This window comes from Mesoplodon bidens (genome assembly GCF_964165515.1).
Source record: "Mesoplodon bidens genome assembly, chromosome: 4".
In the NCBI taxonomy this organism is placed as follows: Eukaryota; Metazoa; Chordata; class Mammalia; order Artiodactyla; family Ziphiidae; genus Mesoplodon; species Mesoplodon bidens.
In genome coordinates, this window is record NC_138160.1 from 53493032 (window position 1) to 53505046 (window position 12015).

A 12015-nucleotide genomic window follows, 5' to 3' on the forward strand; every position below is an offset into this window, starting at 1 on the left:
CTAATATTTACTGCATACTTACCTGTCTGGATAAAGAGAGTACATCTACGCACAATTTAACTTTTCATGAAGATATTTAATAGTAATTCCCTCAGGAGCTACTGCTATCTTTAAGGCATTCTGCCTCTACACTAAAAGGCCCCTTTCATGGAGTTCCTCTTTCTTTCTCTGTGCTTTACTGTTGAATGATTCACTTTTGCAACCTCTGCTTTAATGTAGCTTACACATCCTTCTTATTCATCCATAATCTTCTTACTTTTTCACTTTAGCCTTAGATAGAATTAATGATGATAAGGAAACAAGTTTATACACTAAACATACTTTGGGTACAGCATTTTCAGGCAATTCAAATTTCAGTTTTACTTTTGTTTGGTTGGGGATTTTGTTGCCTTCAGAACTATAATGTAATGAAAAGTTGTGTTTCTGGAATCCTACCTGCTGGGGTAAGTAAGGTAATATTGTGCATCTAATAGCAAATATTTTAAACTAAAAGAAAAAATTCATGCTCATAACAAAAATTTCAACAAGTTCAATCAATACCTCTCCAGATATCCCAATGGCTTCTTCTGCAGCTCCATACTGACCAATATGTCCATTCTGTAGTCGTTCCAAAAGCTCCAATAAAGCAAAATTTTTTTTCAATCCCCAGACACCTGAATCTCCTAGAATATAAAAATAAAAACTAAATCTAACAAAATGGAATATTATTTATTTTACCTCAAATCTCAATAGTAATTTATATGTCTCATAGTTCAATCATTAATAATGTCTAAATTTTAAAAATTCAAAATTTCTCCATTTTCTGTTAATGCTATAACAGTTGTCTTAATATTCTCTTTAAAATACAGAACTCCTTAGCATTCTAAGTAGAAACATATTTTAAAGTTCTATTATTTTTCTATAATTTAACTTTATAAATCCTATTTTGTCACTGACTTTTACTACATATACTAAAACAAGTGCTTTAAATATTCTTAACAGCAACCTACAGTAAGAAATACATTTCACATTGCAACCCAGGATAACACACACACACAAACTGAAACAAAAGATTTACACACCAATATTCACCCTCACAGTTTGTGACACACTCTGATGGTTTCTGTTCTATTTCTTTTTTAAAAATCCTATTCACAACCAATTAAATTGATTTTATGACCACAAATAAGCTATGACTCATGTTTGAAAACCACTGTATGAAAGATACACTTAACCCAAAATAAGTCCGTCTCTAAGTAAACTGAAACTAGAACAGCTAAAGATAATATTTTCACCACCCCTCATCTAACCTAGAACCTAACAGCAGTCAGTGAACATATACTCTTTCTCACACAAATACACAGAGCTTCACACTAAGGCATGACAATAGTCCCTTTTAGGTAGATAAGAATCTAGGCACATTTGAATAAGGACCAATGCTTCTTTTCCCCAGAACTGACCATAAAAGGCCAGGTAAGCATTCATATGTGCACACATGTATGCCTACACAATATGGGCATGTGCATACGCTCATGCGCAAACACACACACAAACTCTTCCTAGGCCTATAAATAAGAGCCAGATCTTTCAGCAATTAGAAGGAATATCTGTCTGTTATGATGAGCTTCTATACAACAAATACCATCTGACACGAAGCTGCCACCTAACACATATTCACTGAAAAAGCAAATAAATAAAAGGATGATGGGGTCATTGGCTACATGGCTCCCCTTCCTCTTGGCCCCTCTTTTCTAAGGGAGGGAGGGAGGGAAGAAAAAAAGGAAGGAAGAAAGGAAGATGAAGGGAAGGGAAGGGCCTCAGCCTTGCCACCCCACAGGGCTTTCTCAACTGTTTTAATTTTTCACACATATTCTACCTCAAGCTGAGTTCTATCCACTTTATTTATAAAAGACTAAGAAGTATACTTAGTCCTTTATTTTAAAGTATTACCTTGACAATATCCAAATACTGTCATTATATAGTAAACACATACACGTAAACTCCTAGCAGTATCTAGGCAGTATCTATCTATTGCCTATCACTTAATACTCCTGTAACTGTCAAAATAACTCTAAAATCTCAATGGCCTAAAGCAACAAAGATTTGCTTTTTGCTCACGCAGCATCTCAAGGGTTGGTGAAGACAAGAGAGGCTCTGTTTCCTACTGTCCATGATGAGGGGGCACAGGCCACTGAGGTTCCGACCACCTCACTACAGCAGGGAGAGGGATTTACTGCAAACCATCATAAATCCATTCTTAACAGCTTCTACCTGGAAGTTAACACTTCAATTCTACTCATAATTTCACTGGTTAAAGGGAAATCACACAGCTCTTCCTACCTAATCATAAGAGGGCAGGGAAGTGTAATTTTACCATGAGAACGGAAGAGAAGAACCATAAGTAATGCTGACCAGTATTAATAACCATGACAAACAACTACTGATACTATTCTTTTTTTTGGTAAAATTATACCTTTATTACCTATGATTGGCAGATATTTTATAAATAAAATATATTTATTCTCTCCATGTTTGAAAAGAATTTCAAAACAACAAAATGATTTTATACACCATACAATTCAGGGTAGGGTTGGGCTCAGGGGATGACTTCATTGTTCACAGGGTGGACAGAAACCTCTGTCTCCAAACATTTTTTGAGCTAGTTTGACTTTCAGCTCTGAGTCCTGGCCCCAGTCTTGAAACCACAAAAGGTGGTTTCAAGGGCCTGGTGTGAGGGGAGGGTGAGGGCCTCTCCCAATCCAGCATTTCCCTGTGCTCACTGTGGGTTTCCACTCAATAGACCAAGGGCTGCCTTACAGCAGCAGCAGCTGTAAATCTGATGGAAGAACATTCTTCTAGTAGCTTCCAGATTCTAAAGACAGGGCCCAGTAGGACCCTCGATGGGCCCCAGCAGATCCCAGGATGCCAGGAGCTATAAGCGCCTGATTAATGAGATGGCCCAGCTAATGGTCCCAGCTCCTGGAAAGTACGGTCAGGTTGTTTTACAAGGACAGTCCTTCACTTGAACAGATGTACCCGTGGAATCACACTGGCATTGGGCAGATAGATTCCATTTTGTTCAGGCCAGAACCCCAAGTCCCAAACCCAGTGTTCAACAGACACAAAGTGGACACCAATCTTGAAGCTGAAGAACACATGGTTGACCTCAAAGCAGACACTGTTTCTACCTTGCCAGATGGAAACAGGCATAGGAGAGAAATTATGCAGCACGGTCTGGTTGGCATCTAGAAGTTGGACAGTTAGCTCACATACACAGGCCGTGCCTTGTTGATCTGTCCACCCGGCGGAGACACAAATCTCAATCTTTCCACTATACAGGAGTTCCAGCCACAGACCCTCCTCCTCCAGGTCCAACATTTCCTTCTTGTGACACCACCTTGTAGGCAGACAGGAAGGAGGCCTGGGAAGTGGCCCCAGGCCTGACCTCCAAGTTTTCCTCCTCTCCCCAGCCGTCTCCACTGCCCTGCATCATCCAGTCCCGGAAGCCTTCTAGGCCCTTGGGGTTCCGGAGGAGGTTGCATCCTATCGGTCTTCGCTCACAGAAGCAGCCCAGGATGCAGGGCCTGAGGTCATCGGTGGAGGGCAGGTAGGTGTGGAGGACAGGTGACAGGGCAGCACGGTCTCGGGCCAGGATGCTCAGCCTCAGGTCCTGGCAGTCCACCAGGTCACGCCAGCACCGGCACACCCGGCGGCAGTGCCCAAGCAGCACGTGTGGGGGCACGTGGCTTAGCACCATCTCGAGCAGCTCCATGGGCAGTTGGCCCAGACCCGGCGCCTCCTCGGGTTCGGGGTCCGGAGCAGGGACACTGGCGGGCAGGCCCCTGGAGGCTGAGGCGCACGTGCGAGGTCTCCTCGCCAGGCCCGGTTGCCACTGTGGGCATCTCAGCCATTGCTCCTCCCTGCTGGGCCATCACCTTGCCTCACGTGCTCCCTTCTCCACCTCCGCCCTTTTTATTCCCCCGCCCCTCCCTTCCTAATACCCAGCCCCAGACCCCTGCCCGCCCCCCCACCCCAGCCCCATCCTCTCTCTGACTCTGATACTATTCTTGAACTAGAGGAGGATTCTAATTCTGATTCTCTGATATTAACAATAGTTTTGGGGGTTGGGGCGTGGGGGGCGAGAGATTGGGAGTTTGGGATTAGCAGATGCAAACTATTATATATAGAATGGATAAACAAGGTGCTACTATACAGCACAGGGAACTATATTCAATATCCTGTAATAAACCATAATGGGAAAAAAAACAGTAATTTGCTTCTTTAGAAGCAAAAAATTATTTTTTTCTTCTTTATACTTTTTAATAGATTTTTCAAATTTTCTGCAATGTATATATACATTATTTCTATAATACACTTAAAAATAGATTAAAAAACAATGACAGCAAACTATATCAAGGGTCATTAACACATATTCCATAGGCTGGAATCACGGCAAAAATCTAACCTACAAGCTATAGTAATTACCTATAATAATTACAACCTATATCCGAGGCAGAGTTGTTGGTTTGCTTGTTTTTTCTAATGTTGATATGATAGCAATCATGTTTGATTTCAACCTGGGATACGACTAACCATTACCTGTCATAAATTCCTAGTTATCACAGTGAGGATGATAACACAGTGAGGATGATAACACAGTGAGGATGACGTGGTATTTATGTGGAGAAGACAGTGCCCTTCAAAATGGTGGAAGGGTCCGTCCTCTGTTTGCAAAATATTACTACTTCTATATAGTTTTATATAAAGAAGATGGTATGATATATATAAATTACAGAATAAAAGGCCAAATAAAAGAATGTCAAAGTAGACATCTCCCCCCTCCACTTTATTATTTCTTGGCTAACAGTAAGTTAATGCTAACACTTTCCTATATTAGTTTTCTGGCAAATGGGCATACTACTTACTTAAACCAAGGACTACCAAAACCTTAAGAAACCCATTCTTTCCTTACAAGAAAATATTTTACAACCGTGCTTCATAGCATATTAAAGCTTTTCAATCTAAAAATCTGGGTACTCTTGCTTCCTTTTTTTGGTGGTTAAATTATTTTAAATGTGTTCCACTTGACATATAGTATGAATACATTAAAACAGTCTTAAAACAATTAGTGCTACTGACGTGAATTGACAACCTTAAACTATTACTTTTGGAGAAATTCGATCATTAAAAAGAATAAACATAGAATTTATGGTTGTAAAATAACTTCAAATGTTGATAAATGTTATTTCCAAATCTGGCATCCCACAGTAATTAATTCATTTTGAAAAATATAAAGTGAAGTTTTAAAAGTATGTAGGGGGACTTCCCTGGTGGTGCAGTGGTTAAGAATCCGCCTGCCAATGCAGGGAACATGGGTTCGTTCCCTGGTCCAGGAAGATCCCACATGCCATGGAGCAACTAAGCCCATGCGCCACAACTACTGAGCCTGTGCTTCACAGCTCACAAGACAGAACTACTGAGCCCACGTGCCCCGACTACTGAAGCCTGCACGCTTAGAGCCTGTGCACCACAACGAGAAGCCCACGCACAAGGAAGAGTAGTCCCCTGCTCACCTCAACTAGAGAAAGTCCACGCACAGCAACAAAGACCCAACGTAGCCAAAAATAATTATTAAAGAAAGAAAGAAATAAAATAAATAAAAGTACTCAGGAAACTGAAAAAATCCACCAGACCTTTAAATTCATTTTAACAGAAAACAAGGAGTAGTTAGTAGTTATCACTAGCTGCAAACACTTCTGCCTCAGATATCAGTAAATAACAACATGCTGAAACTCAAATTACTTACCTGTATTTTCATTATTGGCCTATTCATGTCTAAGGTAAACGCTGTCTTGCAGGCAAATGAAAAAGGTTAGTATGTTTTTCTCAGGTGTCTTAAAACTACTGATCTATAAGTACTGAATATAAAAATTTCAGAAGATGAAATAAAATTAGTACCTAAGAGTGTGCAAGTTTATAGCTTCAAGACTACTGGCTTTAATAGAAACTGAAACCTTCTTGGAATTTTATAATTTTTCTTTTTTTTTTTTGGCTGCACCACAGCATGCTCCCCAACTAGGGATCAAACCTGTGGCCCCTGCAGTAGAAACCCAAAGTCCTAACCACTGGACCGCCAGGGAATTCCCAGAATTTTATGATTTTTAAAATCAAGTAGAAAAAAATTGTTTTCTATGATATTTATATTATGTGAACAATTTTATATATATTTTTTCCTACCTAGGTCTGTTACTTGTCGATCAAAAGGGCAACGGATTGCTCTTCCATGAAGAGGCAGCCGAGTGAGACAGTCATGACAGACTGTGTGGCCACAAAGCAGAAGGCGAGGAACTTTGTCTCCTTGCAAAGAAAAGACATCTTCACAAACTCCACACTCCAGCACCTAATATTTGGAAAAGACACATGTGCTCTTTAAATGACTTTAAAAGCATAAATATTTTAGGCTAAAAAGAAAAACCTGATCTAATTTAATGAATCAATCTTGTTAAATTACTTTATTCCTCCATGAAAAAAAACTGTCTAGGTATAAAATCTTAAAATCACCTTTTATCATTTCATCTGACAGATCTTACCACAATTATATCATAGTGAAATCTCCTTGAAAGGGTGTTAGGGATCAAGATAACGTTGTAAACTAACATCTTTAGCTTTTGAAAATTATGACATGATTCATTACATCTGAATCTGTAACCATATATAACTCTACCAAAGTTGGGTTCTTAAACAATTTCTCTGCAATTACCTAACCCTCAAAAAACCATCATTAATTTGGACAAAAATAATTTGAAATATGTGCTAGGATGACAACTTACCTTGTAAATGATAAAGAACTTGTTAAGAAAAGACTATAAGTAATTTTCAAGTGTCTTATACTATTCATTTACATCATACAATGTAAAGATAAGAATGCAATTAGACTTAAATTTCAATTCCTTGTTCTCAATTAATAAATATGCCCCTAGGTTAGAAAATAGAAAATATTTTGTTTATCTAGTTCCAATTACAAGTACATGACTTGCTCAAGGCCACGTAGTCAGTCAAAAGAAAGGTGACAAATCAACTATACTTCAATTAAAAAAAAATCAACTATACTTCAACTAAAAAAAAAGAAAGAAAGGTGACAAGAATTGGCATATTCTGATTCCCCGGCCCATCAGTTTGTTTTATAATTAGTCAACAAACTATATTTATATCAATGAAGGTACTTTTATCTCTGAATATACCTGAAGTGTTTCACAATTTAATTAATTTTTTAAAAATACCCACACTGAACCGTTTGATTGTACCCCAAACTTGGTGCCCACCATCCACGACCTACTACAATCTGGCCCCTGTCCTATTGCTTCTCTTCCCTTCCAAACTCTATTCTCAAGCTATATCAAACAATTTGCAGTTCATAGCACACAACAAACTGCTTTTGCCTCTTTCCTTATGCTAACGCTGAAGAAACAGCTAAATAGACATTTTCCTAGTGGATTCTTTTTTTACATTAATAAACCAACAAATTTGTAAATGAACACACTATCCTTTGGGCCCCCATGTACCATGGATAAGTGTCGATCTTAACACCCAAAACTCTTTAATACTTTTATTGGCGTTCCAGCCTGTCTTTCCCTGTTAGACGAAAAAGCCCTCAGGAACAGGGTATTCCAAATACCAAGCACCTACGTGCTTATATTAATGAAGTCCATCAAAATAAAATTTTTAAAACAGCCAACCACCATCCCCCAAATAATACATAATACAAGGTAAAAAACAGAAAACCCAGAGTGGAAGTCAGACTTAATCCATTAAAATTTTAATCTTAACTCTGCAATTAAACTGGAGTCAGTGCTTGAAATGTAAACATCTTTCACTGTAAATAAACTGATAATTCATAACTGGCTCGCATCTCAGTACGGTTCAAAAGAAGCTGAAGTGTAACACATAGTTCACAGAACAGGAAAAGGAAACAGCTCGTTAATTATATGAAAAGGTGTCTAATCTCACCCAAAACATTTTGAAGTCAGTTGAAGCTATCCCAATATACTTTTTTTCAGATTAGATTTTTAAAAGTTGATAACACTTTGTGCTAGTGGAAGTGTGGGAGAATAAATAAATTGCTGGTTGCTGTGAAATGTTTATTGACTGATGTAGCCTCTATGGGAGGCAATTTGGCAATACCTATCAAAAGTTTGAATAGCTTAGTAATTCTACCTCCAGGAGTTTATCCTACAAATATCACATGTGTGAAAAGATCTATATGCTATTCCTTAGAGCACCTTTTGCATTAGCAAAAGATTAGAAACAAAGTAAATATATACCGAAAATAAATTATGGCACATTCATATACTGCAAAACTGTGCAATCTGGTGAGGAAAATTAGGAAATTTTTTATGTACAAACACAGAATGATTTCATATCAGCAAAGCAAAGTGAAAAATGACATAGAATATTTAACTTTTGCATAAAGGAGAGGAAATAAAGAGAGCATATATTTTCATATATATTGTTTTACAAGCATACTATCTTTCTGGCAAGATACACAGGAAACATTACATTGGAATTGTAGTTCTCTTTGAGGAAGGGAAACAGCTGGGGAATAGCTACACATAAATCATATATATATATATATATATATATATATATATATATATATACACACACACACACACACACACACACACACAATACACACACTTCAAATTATCCTGTATTTTTTTAAAAGGCAGGAAAAAAGTTTCACTTCAATATCCTCACTTTAAAAGAAAAGAAAAGAAAAAAAATCCTCACTTAAATAACAAATCCAACTAAATACAGAAAAGATATTCACAACAGAATTAGATATTATAAATGCAACATTTTAAATAAATGTTCTCACTATAGTGACACCATATTAAGCTTATATATGACAATAAACTCCAAAGAACCAAATTAAAATTTTACCTTTTTCATTCATCTCTAACCCCGTCATTACACAAGATAAGAGAACTTACTCATGTTGAGACCACAGGTTTTTTCCAAAAAGCACTAGTAAAATCCCACTGATTAGTAAACCAAACGTAATTCCAAAAATAGTTATTAGACTATTTTGCATCAACTCAGCAAATAAGAGTAAGAAATTTTTTCTTCGGTATTTATGAATAGGAACTGTGGCTAACAGCATTAAGAAATTAAGTCCTAGATAGGAAAAAAGCTCTTTATTTTACAAACTTCACAATATGCCAAAGAGGGCTTCAAACTTATTACGTGTACATCAAATTTTAATACACCAGGCCATATTTTCAAAGGGCTAAGAAAGCTCACTAGTCTTTTGTGAATGTATAGACCAATTTTGGTCTTTTTTTCCTAACGATAAAAACCCTGTCATCATCTACTTGTTCATTAAGCAAGAAGCCATTTTACATATATATATATATATATATATATATATATATATATTACCATTATATACTTCAACTTTTACCTTCCAACGAACACTTCTTGCTTTCATCTGTGAGATTCTTTTTAAATTTATGCCACTGTATTTCTTACAAATGACAGCATGAGGATCTTGCCAAAAAGGACTATCCTACTGCACATCTCAGTCACAATTTACACATAAAAATGAAGATTAACAAAATGAGCCTCTAATTTATCAAACTCTGTGCTACAATAAACTGGAGTTACATCAGGCTTTGGTATATTTTTCAGATTTTAAGGCAAACTGGGTAACAAAAGTAGATACAGCAATAATATCCATTCCAATTACTTCTTAATTGAAGTTAATTCACAAAATAATCTTCAGGTATTCTCTACGTAGAAAAAGCACAATTCAATAAATAAAATCTCAACCATACAACAAGCTGAATAATAAGGGGGCTCCTCTGCATCTAAGATATGCTATGTACCTTCAGAATAACTTCATTAATATATAAAGGTCAGATAAATCAACCACCACCAATACTGACTGATAATACAGTTGTAAGCAGAAATGTATCATTTGTTGTCACATAAAACCAACATTAGGTGAAAAACCATAGGTGTCTATTACTCAAGATCTTAAAAGAACTTAAGGTATCTGGTCCAGTGGTTCTGAATCCTAGATGCACATTAAAATCACTCTGGGACTGCAAAAAATATACTGATGTCAACTTACTCAGAAATGGGGGATTAAGTAGTTTTGGGGTTTTTTTTTTAAGTCCTCAGTGATTCTAATATGTAGCCAGGAATAAGAATTGCCAATATCTCAGATTACAGATGATCCTGAAGATTATTCTACAAACCTTTAAGATCAGTTCTCCCTTTCAGATCTATCTACCTATGGAAAAGTGAATTCTACATACTTCATCTGAATTTTTAGTAAACCCACTTTAGAGCATTTACACATGTTAGAATTTCAAACTTCAAGCACAGGGTAATTCATATCCCCCAGCGTTAATGGGGCTGTTGGAGACTTCTCAAAAGTGTTGACAGACCGTACTCCCAAAAGAGGAGGAGGCGGGTCAACCAATAATAGAGATCTGATTACAGTAGTAGTGCGATAGTGAAAAGCATACTTTACGGCCAGTCAACTCTGGTTCTGCTACACAGTGTTAACTGAAACCTGAGTCTCCTCACCTGTAAAACTGTAATCAACACTTACCTCCTAAACAGATATTAACGAGCTAAAATACCTAACTTAGTACCTGGCGATAATAACGGCTCAATTTCCTAAAAATAAGCTAATTAATGCCTGTTGGGCTTAACTAAAAACAGAGGGCCTGGGGAAAGACCAGCCCAGGTCACTCTCCGAGGCCCATTAGCTCCTTTTCACAAACGTCCCCGTTGGCGGCTCCAAGCAGAGGACTAGCGTGACCAGAAGACCAGGTAACCTCAGGCCTGCTGGGATAAAGGTCCGGAGGTGAGGGATAGGCTTGTAAAGCCGAGAGGGGCCAGAGGCCGCGCATCCCGCCCAAAAAATGCCAGGGCCGCGGTGCTGCCGCCAGATCTCCGGGATAAACAGAAGGGAGGACGATGGTGGAGAACAGAGCACGCAAGGTCCCTCACCTTCACCACGGCCGTCCCCCGGCTGCCCTGACGACCACTGTCTAGTCCCGCTCCAGGCTTGTTTACAACCAGGGTAGCCATCCTAGGAGCAGCAGCGCCGCAAAAGCAGCCCTCAAGGCCTTCACCTGATGGGCGGGGTAGAGCCACCTACCCAGAAGCCTCGGCGCTCGCCGCTGGCGCACAGGCGCAGTACCACGCGGGGCGCTGCTAGGACGGTCTCTTCGCGCATCCTCCCGCCAGCCGCTAGGTGTTTGGGTTCGCAGGCCTGTGCGTGGGCACTTTGTTATTTTTTTATTGTTATTATTGAGGAGTCTGAAATAGATGGAAGGAGTAAAATTAAGAGAAAAAAGGAGGGATAAAATAAAAGTAAAGTTTTGGGGTGAAATTCCCGCTCCAGGAACGACCTCTTCTCCCCAACTGCAAAACGGACGGGGCGAGAGGGGACTACATGTCCCTGCATGCCCTGCGGCTTTTGAACTACAAGTCCCAGCATGCCACATCTATGTCATTTACTCTGCAATGTAGGTACTTGGGAGGCCGTGAATTGTCACCGAGGAGTGGTTTCTTGAAGTCGCGGTGTGTGATTGTGACTGGAAAATAGAGAAGTATTTTATGTATAGGTCTCTAAGAGGCAAGAGATGGCTTTGGTAAAAAAGCCGTTGGGTCCGTAAAGGACTTGGTAAGAAGAGAATTTAAGGCACCACCGGCAGAGAGAAACTTGGGAGTGTGTTTGTCGCCCTGTCTTCCTGAACGTGCGCTTTTCTGTCTTCTTCCGAGCTGATTGACCCTCTTCAGCCCCCGTAGGCAGTGGGTCCAAAGTGCCGGTCAAAATGGAAGTGAATCCCCCCAAACAGGAGCACCTGCTGGCCCTGAAAGGTAAACTTTTGCGAACCCGACTCCCTTTAATCTGTTTTCTCCCTTTCTCTCACTAGTTCTCGAAGCCTTTGACACATAGACCTGGCCTCTGGGGTATAGGCCTCGTCCTTCCTAAACACTGTCAATGCTCGCCCT

The 12015-nt window shown here is 39.0% G+C and overlaps 2 protein-coding genes and 1 pseudogene across 4 annotated transcripts in view; 1 reads left to right on the top strand and 2 right to left on the bottom strand.

Annotated features, from left to right (window-relative positions):
* The window catches only part of TRIM23 (tripartite motif containing 23), a 40067-nt gene extending 28923 nt beyond the window's left edge, over positions 1–11144 (bottom strand). The window contains exons 1-3 of the mRNA XM_081233923.1: positions 11005–11144; positions 6217–6379; positions 541–662 (exon numbers count right to left, since the gene is read on the bottom strand). Coding sequence (XP_081090049.1) covers positions 541–662; positions 6217–6379; positions 11005–11085 — 366 coding nt within the window. The 5' untranslated portion in view covers positions 11086–11144. The remainder of the gene's footprint in view (positions 1–540; positions 663–6216; positions 6380–11004) is intronic.
* LOC308615630 (F-box only protein 27-like) lies at positions 2511–4021 on the bottom strand (annotated as a pseudogene). The gene is made up of 2 exons: positions 3981–4021; positions 2511–3899 (listed from the first exon to the last, which is right to left on the bottom strand). The product of its transcript is annotated as an F-box only protein 27-like (transcript).
* Positions 11145–11794: 650 nt separating the features above from the next.
* TRAPPC13 (trafficking protein particle complex subunit 13) overlaps positions 11795–12015 on the top strand; it is a 35455-nt gene continuing 35234 nt past the window's right edge. For both annotated transcript variants that reach the window (XM_081233927.1, XM_081233928.1), the window contains exon 1: positions 11795–11880. In XM_081233927.1, the coding sequence (XP_081090053.1) occupies positions 11835–11880 (46 nt within the window). In that variant the 5' untranslated portion in view covers positions 11795–11834. The remainder of the gene's footprint in view (positions 11881–12015) is intronic.